Source organism: Equus przewalskii, chromosome 13 (assembly GCF_037783145.1).
Source record: "Equus przewalskii isolate Varuska chromosome 13, EquPr2, whole genome shotgun sequence".
NCBI lineage: Eukaryota > Metazoa > Chordata > Mammalia > Perissodactyla > Equidae > Equus > Equus przewalskii.
This window is the reverse complement of record NC_091843.1, coordinates 17,141,844-17,160,827: the sequence shown is the minus strand read 5'-3', so window position 1 is coordinate 17,160,827 and position 18,984 is coordinate 17,141,844. Positions and strand designations below refer to the sequence as shown.

The following is an 18,984-nucleotide window of genomic DNA, read 5'->3' as shown; positions in this document are numbered from 1 at the left end:
GAGCGCCCCCATGATTTCTTGTTTTCCTCCTTGTCTTCCTCCTGCTCCTCCCCTTTCTCTTCATCTTTATATTGTTATTTTTAGCAGTGATAGAGGATTAGTGTTTTAGATGTAATAGTAATAGTAATAATTATTTTCAAATATGCTTACTTCTGTTCTCCAAACATTTCTAGGTAAAGGCTTTTTTTTTTTCTAGAAGTTCATACACCTGCATTCCACAGTGCAAATGTGTTCCTTATTTTCAGAATACTCATGGCATCGACAAACTTTGTGTCTTTTAAAAATAATGAGGAAAGTGAGCCAATTTAACTTCATAAAGGCAAAGAGACAGCATCTAGCCCTTGTGATTGCCCACTGTAGTCTACAATTTTCAATGTGATCTAGCTGCTGCACAAATTGCTAAATTCATCTGGTATCATTTTTCCTCTCATTATGTTCCAGCTACACTGCTTTTCTTTCTCTTGTTCAAGCCTCAGTGTCTCAACTCATGCTGCCCCTCTCTCTCTCTCTGTGTCTTTCCTTTTTCCCTCCTTCTCATCCTTTCCCTCTCCCTCTCTTTTTCCTTGTCCTTCTGGAATGTTCTTTCCCCAAAACTACATGGCAGATCTTATACCAAATGTCATCACTTCAGAAAGGCCTTCCCTGATCACCCTAATTAAAGAAGCTGTACTAATTACATTATCTTTTTCATTTAGCTTTATAACCATCGGAAATATAAAAACTTATTTATTCACCTATTACTATTTGTCTCTGTTCATTAGTAGGTGTGCAGCAAGAGAGAAGGGAAATTGTCAGTCATAGTCAGTACTGTATTCCTGGTACCTAGACTAATACCTGTCACATGGGAGGTGCTCAATATATGAATAAATAAATTAATGCTAAGTTAACCTTTATTAAAAATGAAGCAAGGGAACCACAGGCTATTGTTTACTCTTTTACCCTTCTAGAGTTCTTTTATATGCTGTATCTCTTTATTTCTCTATGTTCTGTCAAGAACTATGAAAGGTCTAATACTTTATCCTACTTGCAAGCTAACACTTTTTTATGCTGCAGTTTCATGGGTGCTGGCAGAGACATAAGACTCGTGCATCAAAGACAAAAGACTTTATTATTCAAAGCAGAGCAAGCAGCATGAGCATCAAGCATCAGGAGCATCAAGCCACATACCCCAATTTCCACAGGGCAACATGAAGGGGGCTAGATGATATCTACATATGGAGTGGGGTGCATTATAGGAGAGGAACCCTCAACTTAGGGAACCCACATCTCTCATTAGGAGAAGTCAGCATGCCTGCCCTTTGTTCCAGATGGAAACAGTATCTCTACCTTCCAAGGCTGTAAGAAAGCCTGCTCTTTGCTCTGAAGAGAGAAACTCGATCTTGCAAGGCTGTTTAGTACAAAAACAACCTTGACAAAATAATCTGGAATAAATCACTCATTGTCTCTATTCATAAGATGTGCAGAAATGGCAGAAAACAACACAGAATTGTCTCCCAATAAGTCCCACTAACTCTAACTCACACTTCACCCCAAAGTATAGTTTGCTCTTCTAGATTCTACCTTAGATGTGTCTTGCTCAATTCATTTTGTTTACTCTAAATGCTCCTGGCTCTCAGGGAGCTTACTGTCTAATATTGGTGAGTAAGGAAACCCAGATTTTCCAGCTCTGAAACCAGTTTTCCTACCCTGCTCTACTCCCATGAGCACAGCCTCCTTAACATTTGAAGTAGCTGCCACTGTTTCTCAGGGCTATCTCCCTAAGTACACCAGATGGGAGGTAGTCAAGCAATGCTTTCCAACGAGGATGGAGGGCTGGGTATCCTCTGAAGCACTTAGAATATTAAACCCAGCAGGAGAAGTTAAAGCATGATTGAACAGAGAAAAATCCCCTCATGTGAATCACTGTTATTGGTATTAGCCAGCTAATCAGCATGGCTCCAATACTTTAGAGTTGGAAATGTGCCTGTCGTAGTTTGGAATGAAATCAGTCCATATTTGTAGGGTCATGATTAGGGGAGGGAAGTTTTTAGTTCAGTAGAAGCCTAGGCACCAGTACTTGAACTGTCAAGTTTTTGAAAATGTTCAATAAGGTCTTTTATCTTATGCATAAGGGATATATGAGCTGATATACAGGGAAACAATATTCTTGCTTAATTCCTGCAACTTACTGTGACATAGCCTTTAGTATTCAAAAAGAAATAGAGAAGGGGATGGGCCATACACAATGTGCAACCCACAACATCAACGTATTTTTACTTATGCATAGATTCATGAAGCCAAGGAGAAGAAGTAATTGTGCATTCTGACTGATCTAACATCAGTGTTCCTATGACCTGAATATTTCTAAACTTTTATGAATATAGAATGTACCATTTAAGACTGGATTATCTAAATCCCATGATGACTGCTCATGCTAATATACATTGGCATCACTTCTTCCAGGAATCTTGAATTCAGCCATTAAATCCTAAATTGTACAGTGCATTCAGAGAGGAATGTGTTCCTTGATGTGTGGCATTTACACAGCTATTTTGTAAATTCTCAAGTAATGGTGACATCATGGTATTCTCTAAATAAAAATGTTATAGTGTCAGTCTCCAGTAAAGGTCACTACAGTGAAATTTCCCCTGGATTATTGATTTCTAACCTCACTGTAAGGAAAAAATATTAATCTCAATCTCTAGATTTAGAAACTGAGTCTCAGAAGGTTTTATTATAATAACGATAATGATAATATTATTAGGAAGAAAAGAAATAATAGAAATAATATCAGTAATATTTTTTAAATGTTTATTGAGCATTTATCACGTGCCAGGCACTGTGATAAGCATTTTATTTAAATAACTAATAGGCTTCATAAGAAAAAACTTGAAGTGGCTCTTACTCCTACTTTTCAAGTGAATAATCAGAGACACAGAAAGGTGAAGTGACTTGTCTCAGTTCAGCAATTAGCTGAGCTAGGACATGACCCATGTTTCGCTGAAACTGCCCTGCCATACCTCCACTTGGACATTTATTTCAGAGAGTTTGTTTTGAACAAAACCCCTCTGCTTTCTTTATGCCCATCTTAATGCCCCTGTCTCTAACTTCAACTCTCCTGATCTCAAGAGCAGAAGGGAAATCCTCCTTGTTATGACCAGCCTGGATGGATGCCTGCCACACTTCACTGTATTGTACGACGTGACCATCCAGTTAATCTTCACTGATTTCCTCTTCTGAAAAGCAAACTTCCTTAGGCTAGGTGAGAAATAAGAAATGCTAACCTCATCTACCATTACTCAATAGCAAAAGGCAATGATCAGAGTTTTAAATTTAGAAGTGTTTCAATAAGCTGCTGTGGATACATTTTTTTTTATCAATGATTGAGCCTGATCTTTTCATCTTTTAGACAGAAATCTGTGCTTCCAACTCGTAGAAAATAGATGCCCAAAATGCAATGTATATTCATATATGGAAGAATCATTATCTTCCTTTGTACAAAGATGCAAAGTAGAGCTATATTTCTCTCTTGATCATGAGTTTAACTTTTTTTTTAATGTCTCCATAAACACTGAACTTATAAAGGTACATTTTTTTAGGGATGACAACAAACAAACTTTAGACATTTAAATTTCCTCTCTATTTTAAAACTTACTCTCCTTGTTGAGGCTATGTGAGGAAAAAAAAAACCACCCCAAACAACAAAAAAAGCTTCCAAATGAGAGAGAAGAGCATGGTTGATAGGGATTTGGAGGTACTTACTTACATAACTGTTGTATAAAACCAGAGGCAAACTTATACATCATTCAGCATAAAGGATGAGGGGATTTATTTAACAATAGGACCATGAAAATTACATGACTAGTGAAGAGTTCCAAAGTCTACAGCAGAGGACTAGGCAAAGAACTCTGGTTGCCATCAACGTGATGCTAACGTACTTAAACATATGCTCCCTACGGTATTTAGCAGGCACAAAATGAATTGTGCCTGAAACCAAAAATAATGAACTGGCTTTAAGTCTCCACTCTAGTAATACTATAAAAATGATCTGCTATTCATAGCATGTACCAGAGAGTCTTTTATACTTAACCATGTCTGTTCAGTTGATTGACAGACTCTATTTTTTAATCATTTGTTATTGAATTTACAGTAAACCTATAAGCACATTATTTGGAGCAGTGCCTAAGATTCTGAACTAAGTGCCTTATTTCGGAAGGGAAGTGTTACTCCTGGATGACTATATAATTAGGGAGATGGAGAAAGTGAGTATGAGCTTCTAGCACCGTGCTGCCACTTCCTCCTCAGCTTCTAAGAGGAGTGAATGAAATCTCAGCAATTTTGAGAATCCAGCTCCTTCTAGGTGATAATTATGATAACAAACCTGTCTTTGTGAACCTAGAGTCAGACTTCTGGGTTTTTTTTTTTTTTTCCTTTTTCTCCCCAAAGCCCCCCAGTACACAGTTGTATATTCTTTGTTGTGGGTCCTTCTAGTTATGGCATGTGGGACGCTGCCTCAGCGTGGTTTGATGAGCAGTGCCATGTCCGCGCCCAGGATTCGAACCAACGAAACACTGGGCCACCTGCAGCGGAGCGCGCTAACTTAACCACTAGGCCACGGGGGCCAGCCCCAGACTTCCGGGATTTTAAGCGGACGCCAGTGTCATTGATTCATTTCGTCTGTACCCAGGAATCAAACTCATATTCTTCTCTTTTAGTCATTGTTTTATAAAAAATTTTATAAAATGTTTAGATACTAAAAAAAATTGTACTATATGGAAAGGATAAAATAAACAGTTATGATCTCTGTTGACAGTTGTGTGTATTTGAAATGGGTACCATTTCAGACTTGTATTTTATCTTGATGTTATACATATTTTGCAAAACAGAAATCATACTATTTAGATGTTTGCTTTTTGATTCAGCAATACATTGCAAGCATCTATTTGTGCCAATGGGTAAAGATTTCTTCATTTTTTTACAACACTACATATGATTTCATGATGTGAATATATCAAAATGTATTCAACCATTTCCCTGTTTTTGAGCTTTTAAGATGGCTCTAATTTTAGAGGTATTTACAGATGATCCTACATTAAACCTCCATTAGATTTACCCTTCCCCACTCGCACTAAAATATCTATTGAATAGATTCCTAGAAATAGGGTTACTGACTTAAATTTTGGTATCAAAATTTGGTGTATACTAACAGATTGCTGCCAATTCTATTACCAAAAACTCAGATGAACATTAAATAAGGACATTAAATTCTTTAAAAAGTTTTATTAATCTGCTCACCAGGACATTATATTTTTGTAGTTTGCATTTCCTTGATCACAATTGCAGTTCAATATCTGCTCCCATGCTTCTGTTAGCAGAATCTCATTACTGATGTACCATTTCATCCTCGGAACCCATTTCTCTGTGAGTTGTTTGCCTTTTGTTACTGATTTAATTGATTTACATAATTTTTGTAGATTCCTACCTTCCCCGGGAATTCATTTTTATTTACAGTTGGAAGTACAAATCTAAATTTAAGGGTTTTTCTCGTCTGTCTTTTGTTTCATTGTAATGTGTGACTCACAATCTTGTGCCATGTATTTAATAATAAATTGTGTCACATCAATTGGAAATACTACCTTTTCTTATAAAATTTCTCATACAAGCATGGATCTCTTTCTGGGCACTGCATTGTTTTTATAGCTGTACACATCTTTCTGAACCAGAACTATTGCATTTATTTACTATAGTTTCTAGGCATACAGATTGTTTTACCAGATAGACCAATGTGGCAGAACAATCCCTATGCTTAGATATATTTTTCCCAAAAAAATTCTTGGTGATTTTGTTCATATTTGGTCCTTCAGAGGAACTTTTGAATTGACTTAATCAGTTCTAAAAATAATCTGGTTATATTATTCAGTACATTTGTAAAGATTTTGTATGAAATAAGTTCTGGAAACTGCAAGGCAGTAATATATATAGATGCGAATTCTGCAAATGAGCCTGAGAAAGTGAAAGCAGTAGGCCTGAGCAGGTGGGTCCTTTAATAGAGGATGCTGTCAAATGAGGGAATCTCAAATCTGGATTTGGATTTAAATTTGGACAGTAGATAGAAATAATGATGTGAACAACAGATGTTTGCTGAGGCCTCTTCCAATGAAAACGGCACAAATAACTAGCTAATATTACTCAGGAATCATTTTTTTTAAGATTTTATGTAAAATTATATTTTTCCATGATATTTGATGTCCTGAGCTCTGAAGACCATACTTCTCTTTACGTCTTAATCAATGTATTTCAAAAGAGAAGGGATTTTAGGAACTTTAGGGTAAGAATGACGTATCAAAGGGAAGAAAGATAAGAAAATTGTGGACGACAATTTCAAATCTTACACTTTCTCTACCGGTACCCACGCGTTACAGTAGAGGAGCTACCATAAGGTTAAACAAATTTAGTCCTAAAATGTTTTTTATTTTTCTCTTATATTTTCCTGGTGCTTCACAAGCTCTTATCAAAGAAGGTATTAGCCCATCTTCTATTCTTATTTTTTATTTTCTTTGTTCTTATATGTTGCTCAGAGCCAAATTGTCCACTGATTTTAGGAAATGTGAGGGTAGGAGACCACAGTTTGTAATGGATTTTTTTTTTTCATAAGTGATGAGGTCTTTCACGACCATATATATGGGAGAGATGCTGCCCTGTCTGAGAATAAGGCTTGTATTTGCATCCTCCTTAAGCCTTTGACAAAGGCTTTCTGAACCTTAGCTGACCTTCCCCAACCATATTCTTCCAAAGCCACAGGGCAGATCTGAATTGCTGACTTGCTCGGGTGCCTGACAAAAATTTCTCCAGGCCCTGAAATCATGACTTACACATATGGCTGTCAGACTAACTTAGGACAGTTCCGTCCCTGAAATAGCTAGCTTTCCTAGAGGTATGAGTCTCTCAAGGTCACTTAAAAAGTCACTATAGTATTTTAACATGGTTCACAGAGCTAATAATGAAGGATAGGAACAGAACATCAGTCTAGTTAAGCTGCTTTTCAGACACTGTGTCTAAGTTCTCGCTTTATTTCACTTTGATAGTTTAGAAGAAATAGAAGCACACTCTTAACTCAAACCAGTCTATTAAACAAGTCTGTCAAAGAAGCATAAAGCAAAACATAATGTTTTATATGATTTTTAATTCAGTAATAGTTCCTATTTGTGTTTCAGAACAGTGATATGACTCACTTGGTTCACAATGAAATGAACTTCCCTGTTGAAATATTCCCATAAAAATAAATAAAAGAAAAAGCATGGTATAGAAATAGATCTCCACAAGAGTGTTCTCTGATTCTTTCTTTGTCTCGTAAAGTTTGCTTTGCAATTTCAGAATTTGCTGAATCCATAATAAATGACTGTCTGTCAATATTTTCTTCTAGAGTTTCTGAAGTGTTTCCTACTTCAGCAATATCTACTATTGTGACAAAAGAGTAAGACATAGCAAGAGTAGGTAATACTCCTTAACCTCTTACTTATTCATTAATTTTATCCCATTTACTTTGTATTCCATTTTGTCTGATTTTGATATTAAGCCATTCTCTATTTTCACTAAACCTACATTGTCACGTTGGCAAAATACTTGAGCAGAGTTGGATGGAGACAGAATTTTTCACCTCCTATTGCAGGCTTATGGTTGAGTCTTACAGTTACTTCAGCCTTGAGCATTTTATGTCTTATGTCTTACCACCTGCTGAGTCAAATTTCTCTGAAATAATGAATTCACTTTCCTTGCAAAGGCTAATGCTTTCTTGCTTCAGGCTATACCTATATGATATAAAAACCAAATGGTCAATCTGGTATATGATAAATTTTGGTGAGTGAGTTGGTTCAACTGCAAAGTCTCAACTTAATTGGTTTCCATGTGTAAAAAGTTAATTTCAATATTTGAAAAGCTAACAAATGTTCTATGAAAAGTTACATGTGTATCACAGGAGGTCACATTGTAAAGATTGTGTTAATAATAACCATAGCTACCAACCGTTGAAAATATTTTAACGTATTAACTACTTTGCAAGTACTATATCATGAATGTCCCGTGTAAAATGAAATTATTAATCTTCTATTACAAATAAAGAGACTGAAGTTCAGAGACATTAAGTGGCCAAACAGTAATTGACAAAGAAAGAAAATGTCTGACTCCAAATTCTACTGTCTTAAATACATTATTCTGCTTTCCCATACTAAACTTTTTAAAAATTTTAATTTATAAGAACTCTCATTCATCATTCCAAATATTTGCGATCATAAATATTCTCATGAGTTTCTCATGACAGTTCTACTCCCAGGCTACATGGAAGGGTTTTACCTTCATTGCCTTACAATCGCAAATTTTTGGAAGCCACAAAATCCATGCCTGGTTTCAAATCTGAGTTCTGATTTATAAGCCATGTGTCTCTGGAAAAGCTCCTTATTCTTTTTGAACCTAGATTTTCTATCTGTGAACAGAACTATTGTAAGAATGCAGTTGAAAGAATTATGTGAAAAAAAAAAACCCTGAGTATACTGTCTGGTATGTTATAGGTACTAAATAAGAGCTTATTTAGTAGGAGGAAGGAGTATTTTGGAGTTCCTTCTCTCATTTCCTCGAGCGAATTTAAGAATGGTCTACTTTATGTTAAATTTCTTTTTTTTTTTAAGATTTTATTTTTTTCCTTTTTCTCCCCAAAGCCCCCAGGTACATAGTTGTATATTCTTCGTTGTGGGTCCTTCTAGTTGTAGCATGTGGGACGCTGCCTCAGCGTGGTTTGATAAGCAGTGCCATGTCCGCGCCCGGGATTCGAACCAACGAAACACTGGGCCACCTGCAGCGGAGTGCCCGAACTTAACCGCTCGGCCACAGGGCCAGCCCCTATGTTGAATTTCTAACACTGAATGTGAGTAGTGACAAACAGTAAGCCCACTCACTTGCTTTCAAAATCACATTTTACATGTTTCAAAGGCAATTATGTGCTGTCATCTTTATAAGCAGTTGAAGTGTGGGGCAAGTAAATATATCTTCATTTATCATCTTGATTCTTTATGTTAAGTTGGTATTGGATGATATGGTTTCTCATATTGTATCTTTTTACTCATCCAGAGCAATGCTTTCTGGGACAAATTGTGAGTTCTCGTGGGAGAAAGTCTACATTTCTGAGATTTGCATGGGCTTATCATTGTTTCATCAACAAAATTACTTAAAAATGATTATCACTAATCTTTAAAACTCCCTCCCTACCCTTGCTCAATATATATACAATTAAATTGGAGGTTATGAAATTTTCTCTAAGAAAACTCTTGGTGAATGTTATTATAAGCAAAATTGGAAAGGGGTAAGTTGAGAGAGATTCTTTTGTATAGTTGTAAATTATAGTAAAAAATCTAATAAGTTATATTTTCTACATTTAACACAAGAATATTTGTCACATTTGGATATATTTGTAAATTTCCATAATAAAAAATGCATCCACATTTCACCAACTCGTTTTCATTTCGTTCCACAGAACACAATTATTGTAAACATCAAGGATTGGGAGCTCTTAAACAGATGGGGCATTAGTGTCTTAATTCTTGACCTTTGTTCTAGTAAATCCTTCCATTTCGTATCCTTTCCACAAATCCTATGGCCATTCGGGGCATGATGAACGATTTTTTTAAATGCTGCTTTAATGTTTGTGTCACTTTTTGTGGTTTATGATTTCAAACAAATATGTAAATGCATCTGCCCAATAGGATAATGAGGCCACATTAAAATTCTCAAATATTCTAGGTATATCCTAATCATGCTATAAGATTCTGCATAAAGTAAACGCAATTTCTTGGTGGCAACATATCTATTGTTTTTTATTATTTCTGATAATTAATCTCTCTAAATTGATTCCCCAGCTGAGATCTTTATTTTTCCTTTCTGCATACCAGACACTTACTAAATGATATTGATTGAATATCTATTCATTTTGTTCACCTTAACAAAGAAAAACAGGGGTAAATAAGCATTCTTACGATTTAAAAGAGTTTACACAGAGACAATGTGTACACATACACACATACTTAAAGTTTGCCAAAGAAAACACATATACATCCTGAATGCCTTAATTTTGTTATAAAAATAGAGAATGAACGTTACCTTAATCAAGTCATATAAGACATAGCATTTTAAGATATCTAAGCTAGAGTTGTGATAGCATTTTAATAAACTATGCTCATTTTCTTACCTCCTTCCTGGCTTACACTGCAATATTCATGTTGCCAATAGAATCTAGAGTCCTAAACCCTTATTCAAAGTTTTTAAAATTGTTGATATTTGGAAATAAATAATTTCTTTCAACTGTTAGCTTATTATCACTCCTCTTAACTCTGAATAAGTCTGCATTTTCCTGCTTGGGTTGATGGGTTTGACATCTGTGAAAAGAAAAGATTTTGAAAGAAAATCAGTGAATCTAGGTTACATGTGAGTTGTTGATAAACTGAAAGCTGCCACAGAAGAAAATTGGATAGTGTCCTACTTACATGATTATTAAATAGAGTCTGGGTCGCACATATACATTTTATTCCTGACGGGTATTGGTTGGATCCTTCTTAAATCTTATGAAAAAATAATGTTGTAAAATGTTCCTCTGGGGGAGTCCGTGGCTGACTGTAGTAGCTGTGGTTGAAACATGTGCTGTGGTTGGCTCTATCTTGGAGCATATGCTCTTTAAATCTTCCTGGTTTAGAGTGTATGTAAAATACTCTATGCCTAAGGCAGGTGTAGTGAGAAGCATTCATTTTCTCAGAACACCTTAGAAATAAGCACATGGGCTTAGGATTAAGGTGGCATGGGACCTAACTTGTCACACTATCTTGTTTGATAACCGAGGATTTTATGTTTCAGTTAAATCTTAATGCAAAATATGGATAATAAAAACAGTATTAGGAGTTATATGCATGTGCCATAGAGAATGCACTAAAATGCACAAAAAATAATGAATTTGTTGAGATAAGAGGGAGAGAGGAAATTGGCTTCATTGCATACCTGTTAGTTGTCATGCAAGAGGACTATGTGATTCACATTTATTTTCCCATATTATTCCACAACCAGCTAATAATGTAACATTATCTCATTTTAAAACTTTAGAAGATGAGGTTAGGAAAGTTCAGGGATGTACCAATGGTCACACAGCTATTAGGTGTCTTCAGATATCTAGCCATGTAGGAGCATTCACTGTGCCATGCTAACCTGGGTTCAACTTCTGCAAAGATCACAGCAATAATTATATAATCTTTGTGATCTGTCAAAGTGGTTGGGGCAGACAATCTCTAAGTTCCTTTAGAGTGCCAAACATTTATGACTCAGATATGAGAAAATTTTGGTTTTGATTTTACTGTACTTACCATGTCTGTCACTATGCTGAGATGTCAAACTAGCCTTCCAGTCTGCAAAAAGAATTTGTCTGAGTAACCCACATGACAAAGGTGTCTACATTAAGGTACGAAAACTATTCTATTACTTAAAGCACAATTCTTTTCTTTTTCTCAACTAAGCTATTATCTCAATACCAGTTGTAAAAGAAGAAATAACCTCTGGATGTGCTAGTATAGTTCATTCACAAGATGGTCTGTATTATGCACAAGGAAATTAGAAAAAGTGAACTAGTTTGGTGAGTGTAAACATTCTATATAAATATCCAAGTATATATACATAAATATAGGAGAAATCATGTTTAAATGCAACCTGTGGGTTTACTGTTGCTGATTGATAACCATGTTCCATAGGATGTTAACATTAAAATATGTTTTCAATGTATCTATCTGAGCCATGAAAATACCTTTATAAAGAGCACTTTATTCTAAATTTTAGCTGAAACTTATTTGATATTTTATCATTTTTACTTGGCTCTTCTCCTCCCTCACCCAAAATTATTTTGTGAATGATAAAAAGCCACACTGAATTAATGAGAACACTCTTGCTATTTTTTTTTCTCATTTGGTTCACATTTAGTTGGAGGAAGTAAAAACATTTTTGTTGAAAAGAATCAGTACCACTTCTTCAATTAGGTCAGGGCTTCCTGCCATTTAAAATTGACAGAAAAAGCAAAATGTACCAGACTGCGACACTGGAAATAGAGCTATCAGGCCTCCCCAGGATCCCTGGTCCTGGGTTTGACCTCAAATCCCTTCTGCCCAGAACTCGAGACTATTTGGAAGGCCTTTGCAGCTGGCCTCCTGAGACAGAAGGAAGTAGCAGAAAACTTGGAAATACTACAGTAAACCTGACATTATGCTGCAGTTGGATGCACTAGATCATTGAAAGAAAGAACGTCATCTTGAATAAATATTTTTTTTAAATATTCAAAGGTAGGTTTTATGTAACTGATATGAAGACAGCCAAACATAGACATAAGAGGAATAAAACAGATTTTAACGTAAGCTCACAACCACATCGTAAGGAAATAAAGTAATGTAGAAAGAAGTGTGGTTAAGAGAATAAGCTTTGAAGTCAGAAATCTGGGTTTGCATTCTAGCATGAGCACTCATTAACTGTGTGACCTTGAGCAATCTCTCACTCTCTCTGATCCATAATTTATTGAGCGATTTGTAAAACAGAGATATTAAGACTATCTCTCATGGACTTGTGCTGAGAATTAAATTGAATGATTTATGCAAATTGGTTAGCACATTACTTGGCACTGAGTAAACACTTTAAGAATATTAAACATCATGGTTATTATTGTTTCAAGAACTTACTTCAATCAGATGTCCACACTTTGAAAGGATTTATTCTCCTGGGTAACAGAAAAAACAAGAATGTCAACAATTATGTAAAAGAGTAAATGTAACAAGACATTATAAAGTAAATTATATCTTTGCTACTAATTTCTTTTTTTGTTTTTTGCCATTAACTTATTACATTTTATTCCCTGTTTTTATGTGCATATGTTAATAATACCTTAGATGGAAAATAATAAACACGTTCATAGTTTAGAGTTGCAATTGCTGTTTTTGGAGCAAATTATTAATACTTTAAACAACTACAATTTATTTATTAAATTTATTTATTAAAAACACACATGTCCCAAAACAAATTATATACACATTATCTAGTAAAAACTACTTTTGAGTATCTTAAATAGAGAATCATAGTATGGACATTTCCATTTCCATATGCATGGTATAATTTTAAGATAAACTCAATAATTATTTATAAATATTTATTTGTTTTAAAATATATGGAAATGCTGAGCAATTGTACCCTGTTGGATAGTCACATAACACTTTTAGTTTGAGGCAAGATGTGATTGGCATTGTTCTCAGAGATTACTACTCAAATGATAAAGATTCAGTGACTGTGCTTGAAAAAAACATAATCAGTAGAGTGATTTGGTTGTATGTCATCAGATGGATAGGAAGTTATTCTAAATTTGTAGAGGAGAGTAAAAGGAACTGTGACAATTTAACCAGGAGAGAAAAAAAAGACTAAAAGCTCACATTTTTAGGACAATCAGTCCTTGTTGAATCAAAACAAAACCATGGAATTGCATTATATATTGTCAGGTGAGAAAATAATGTTTTCTAATTGTTAACCCAGGGTTTCAAAACCTTACTAAAGTGAGTTTTAGTCTCAGAACTGCTCAATAAGTGAGTTAATGAATAAGCAAATAAATAAATAAAAATTAGGAAATGTCACATAGGGAAGCTATGATGTTTCTTCAAAGGATCTCTTTTAGGATACATTGACATTTGTTGTTTCTGAACAGAGTAGGCAACTCCTGCCCAGAAACAAGCATATCATATAATCTTCAAATCTCCCTTCCTTGAAGATTTATTTCTAAAATCATTTCCCAATAACACTTCTCTTTCAAAACTCAGAAAATAAACTAGCCCAACTCTGAATATAGCCTTCAATTTTATATTCCTTGTCATTTCAATACCTGTCTTAAGTTTTAATCATGTAAGCTGATCGCATTGCAGCACAAGGTCAAAGAACACTTGTAGAATCAGAAACCTCTGAGGGGACTGGTCATTTAGAATTTTTCTTCACTTGGCCAAGCTCCGCCCCGATCCCAAACGTCTCCTCTGCTAGAAGTCCTCTTGGGGAAAACGGCTAGGGAGCTCACCAAAGTTCGGACCTGACTCACCAGAAGCGTTACATGGAGGCGCCCCGTCTCTTCAGCACCTCCTACCTAGTCCGGGCGAAAGTGCTGAAGGGACAGCTCCAGTGTTTTAGGTCATTTCGGTAAGCGCTCCCAGGAAGACAGCACCCGTCTCCTCCCTGCTACAAACACCCATTCACAAAATCCAGGGAGAGAACTACAGTCGTCTCTGATTCCTTGGAAATGTAGTTAGACTGATGTGGAAACACACCCTCCTTCTCTAAGTGTATAATTATTCGTGGGTGGAGAGCCACCAGGGAGAGGAATAAAAGAGGGCAGAGAAAAAAAGTAGAAGAGGCTTTTGTCCTGACTTCTAAAAATCTTTTTGTTAATCTTCTCTCCTCCCCCTCTTCAATTTTCCTAATCCCGAGAATTATGGAGTTCGAGGCAAGCGAATGATTCCGGAAATGGAGATATGACTCTCAAACCTAGAAATGATCCGGGCGATTTATTCAAAGTTAAATACTCCTCATCCTAGGAACCCAGCACAATCCAAATTTAAGGGAGCCTGCGTTTTCCCCATCATAACATAAACAGACAAACAGTTGCCTTCACAGATTAAAAACCCTGTTCCGGAGCGCGTTTTTGCTGTCCTCTAAGCTACAGACTAAGATGGGATGGAAAGCGCTCACAACCTGTGAAAGTGCGAAAGACTCTCTAAACCCGGTGGCCAATTCCCTACTGGCCAGAACTCTTCCCTACAATCCCTCATCATCCGTGACTCTGCAAGACACAGGGACCAGACATGTGTGTGGGAGTACGTGTGAGGGAGAGGAGAGAAGAGCATCGCTCTCCACATGTGTAACCCTGCATCGCCCTGTTTCGTAGCTTGCATTCATTCATATGCATGCAGTGGTTAAATATTTGATCAAAGGTGAAATAGTTATACTGATCAGTTGTATTTTTAATGGACATCCCTTAAAATAGAGTGCTCATAGATTGAAAGTGTGAAAAGATTCTAAGTGTCGTCCGTATGTCTCTAACCCTTTCTACCCTTCCCTCCCCCATTCCTATTCCCCCCAAAAGGGAAAGCTTGCAGCAGATTGTAGAAGGATTTGAGTCTGCAGCTAGAGAGAAGGGGATTAGGGCCAGCGCGGTGCAAGTTAAATTGTGCTGCATATAAAAAATGGGCGGATTGGTCTCCAGATCCAGAGGCTGGTACCACCTTCCTTTCTAAAATAAAATCTCTCTGGCATGAAGTCACCGCCTATTTCACATCCGGTTTGCCCTGGGACGTATTACTACTGTCTTGGTAAAGAAATCTTTTGTTGTATAGCTGCAGATTGGATATTGGGAAGCAAATTTGGGTGTGAAATCTTCAGCAAAGGAGCACGCAGAGTCCATGATGGCTCAGACCGAGTGAGTGAGAGGCAGAGCGAGGACGCCCCTCCGCTCCCGGCGCGCCCGGACTCGCGGACTCGCGCTGGCTCCAGGATCTCCACGATTTTCTCTCGCAGACTTTTCCCGGGTCTTGAGCGATCCTGTGCCCAGAGGGGGCCCGAGGTAAGTGCGGCTTGGGACTGCAACACATAGAGCTTTGAACGTGGCTTTTCCTAGCTGGAGAGACAGGAATGCTATAGACAAAACAGAAAGAGGGAACAGGACAAGAGCGTGATCCCATAGCAGGTAGATACAACGAATGTTTTTCTTTCTGGGCGAAAACCGCAGCGATAGGAGCGTTATTTTCTTCTCTGTCTCTCTCTTTTTCTTTCCCCCTTTCTTAGGCAGATTTGAATTTGTTCCGCGGGGTGGGTGGTGACATGTTGTTTTGGTCTTTTCTTGCAAGAGGGAGCTGGGATGAGGTGGGGAGGGGCGTTGGGGGCCATCGTCTAAAGTTACGACGCTGGGACAGAAAACCTGTCTCGATGTTCTATCCTGGGGAAGGCACTCTCTCGTTCTGGCTGTAAAAATGCCTTTCTCCTTTCCAGTGGACGCTGCTGATATGCCCTCTGGTGTAGGGGTCTCTCCCATTCTGCACACGAAAAACTCAACTTATCATTTGATATGGGTGGCATGGGGTATGGGTATCGGAGTACGTGTGTTTGATGGGGGGGGGGGGGTTGAAGGTGGAAAGGGGTGAGGAGGGAGCTTAGCATTTCTTTTAAACTGTTCTGTTTGCATTTGCAAGAAACTTTCTTAACAACTCGAGTGCCATGATACGTTTGTTTTTCTCTTTTTAAAATGTCAGAGGAGGACAAAAAGCTCTGGTACCTTGCCTTGGCGTTTTGTTTTCTTTCATTTACCCCTTCAGGCATTACCTTTTTTTATAAAGACCAAAAAATATTCAGAGTCAAAGAAGTTGTTTTTCCTTCATAACAGATGTTGAAGATTAATAAAAGGGTGAATTATAATTGTGGATTTAGGTGCAATATTTTAACATAATGATATTTATCCAACATTTCTTGTCATATTCAACTCATCTGTGTCAAAACCAGCCACTAAATCAAATAAAAATTATGAAGCTCATTGCTCTTATCTCTAGATTTAGACCATTTCACTCTAAACACATCAATTATGTTTCATTGCTTACGTGCCTGTTTGTAATGGTTTTTACTGATATAAATGATACCCGAGAGTGTGGAAGGCATTTGTGTAGATGTACGTAAAAGCAGACCACATTAAAATATAGAGTGCTTAATGAAAAATAAGCTTTAAAAGACTTGCAATCCATTAATCATTGACTCTGCTAAAGAGTATAGATCCAGGGAAGTGCTAACAGATACCTTGAACATTTCTCAAATTATGGTTGGAATTAATTCTAGCATATTAAAATAAAGTGTTACCATACCTGCTTCTTAACCAGGTAGTGCACTGATTTTTAAAAATTGACTCCACAAATTGATTACAATTTTTAAAAATTCTCTAAGCTCTCCGTACTCCTCCATTCCTCCAGCATCCCACTACCAAGTCTAAATTCAACAATCAGATGGTGATTGATTGCACTTTACCTAAGAGAGAAAAAAAGATTCCCTTATTCATGCAAAGCAAAGCACTCCAGCTTCCATCTGTTTGAGATGAAACATTTTCCAGCAGCAACCTGGCAGAATTGGAGAGGGCTTAAAAGATGCGTGTGCGCATGTTTGTATACATTTATGTGAGTGTGGTTTGTGTGTGAGAGGGAGATCAGCACATGGCTTGACTATAAATTGTGTCCTTTAGCCTCACAGAAGCATTAGTGAGCATATATAAGAAGGCAATCACAGGCAGAGACTAAAAGCATGACTTCGGCATTCAACAGTGTGTTTCCTATGGGTTTTTAAAAAAAGATAAATATGGTTGCTTCTGAAATCAAGGAACATCCAGAATTCAAAGATGAATTCAGTCATCAAAGCATATTAACCTATCCCATCCCAACCCCCAAACACGCTTTCCCTGTTATAGACACCAGCTTAAAAATTTCAGTGCACAGTTTAGTTGTGGCAACTCAAATCAGAAAGGTCAAAATTTTCGGATGATAAGCAACAAGAAGAGAGTAATTCAAACTATATTGGAAATATAAAACCTAGAGAAAAAAAACAACTCACAGTTTTTATGTTGAGCAATATTGTCACCTGAAAGCATTTCAACTTGTATTCTTTTGCAGGAGACATTAAGACACTGATATATTTCTGAATGGAGAAATGGAAGGGAAAAGTGGAGAATGGATGGTCCAGGTTTCCATTGCTTCCAATGAGGTGTCATATCCCAGTGAGGTCATTTCCTGACTTCAAAGCATTCATCTGAACTGCCTCAGTCAGCCCTAGTGGTTATAACCTGATGTTTCTTGCAAGAGACATTGATCTCTACTTGTTCTACTTTTCAGCTGCACAAGCCCGCGATGAAGAAAAGTCCGGATCTCTCTGACTATCTTTGGGCCTGGACCCTCCTTCTGGGCACATTGACTGGAAGAAGGTGGGGACACTTTATTTTAAATCTGCATGAGAATTTCTGCAACTTTTTCATTTATTTTTTCAGGGGGAAGAAAATTGTCCTTAGATGAATTCATGACTAAGGGAATTCAAAAAACTTAACTGCAATAAAATTTCAGCTAAGAATAAAGAAGAGCAGTGTGAAAAAATAATCATCTTATTTGCATGTTGGTTAGAATACGTTTAGCACACTTTTGTTAAGGAATGTATTAACATTAAAGTCTTAAATTGAACTTTTCAACTGTTCAGTTGTAACTGAACAAAACATGCGGTTTCCTAATTCATAGAAAAAGTTAACCCAGTTAATGTCTACATACCATGAGAGTTAGTTTTCCAACAAGAAAATTTCTAGCCAATTGGAAAGATCATAGAACAACTTATGACTATAAGGAGATAGAAAGTTTGAAACAATATTTGTAATTTGAAAGTCATAAGGCTCTGTAAATGTATGTGCATATTATGTTTTGAAACCATTATTTATATAACCAATAGAGATAGACTATACCAGAAAAAATTTTAAGAACATTAGATAAAATCAAACTTGTCTATTTAAGTGTAACTACTTTGGAGACAAGTCATGGGCAAAATTTAATAATATGCTTAACCATATTCAAAATACTTGCTAATGATTCAATCAAGCGTATAAACATTTTATAGTAGCAACCATATAAATGACTAAATATTTCAGATTCTCTGTAATCTGCTTTTATATTTCTTGTTTAGTCTACTCCTATGGCACGTAAGAAAGTCTCAGACATATTATAAAAACCTGAGATTATTCAAAATGGAACAGAAAGTGAGCCCTTATGAGTTAAGGCAGAGAAGTGGAATTGTCTGGAAAGACATGAATTTAGAGGATGTTTTAAATTGAGAAGTTGTCTGTTTTTGTTTTTGCCTCTCCTGTATGGTAAATAATGAGTGCCAGATGAATGGGAAATGCATTAT

At 36.5% G+C, this 18,984-nt stretch overlaps 1 protein-coding gene and 1 long non-coding RNA gene across 3 annotated transcripts in view; one reads left to right on the top strand and one right to left on the bottom strand.

Moving 5' to 3' along the window:
* Positions 1-8,680: 8,680 nt before the first annotated feature.
* Positions 8,681-17,817, bottom strand: LOC139075056 (uncharacterized). The gene is made up of 5 exons (XR_011525084.1): positions 17,656-17,817; positions 16,920-17,079; positions 12,726-12,763; positions 11,373-11,414; positions 8,681-10,400 (listed from the first exon to the last, which is right to left on the bottom strand). It is a non-coding gene; the product is annotated as an uncharacterized lncRNA (long non-coding RNA).
* GABRA1 (gamma-aminobutyric acid type A receptor subunit alpha1) overlaps positions 14,927-18,984 on the top strand; it is a 57,584-nt gene continuing 53,526 nt past the window's right edge. Inside the window, exons 1-2 of one of the 2 annotated variants that reach the window (XM_070569093.1) lie at positions 14,927-15,634; positions 17,934-18,022. In XM_070569093.1, the coding sequence (XP_070425194.1) occupies positions 15,326-15,634; positions 17,934-18,022 (398 nt within the window). In that variant the 5' untranslated portion in view covers positions 14,927-15,325. Of the gene's footprint in view, positions 15,758-17,933; positions 18,023-18,984 lie in introns of both variants that reach the window. The other variant, XM_008529359.2, reaches the window with a different exon arrangement.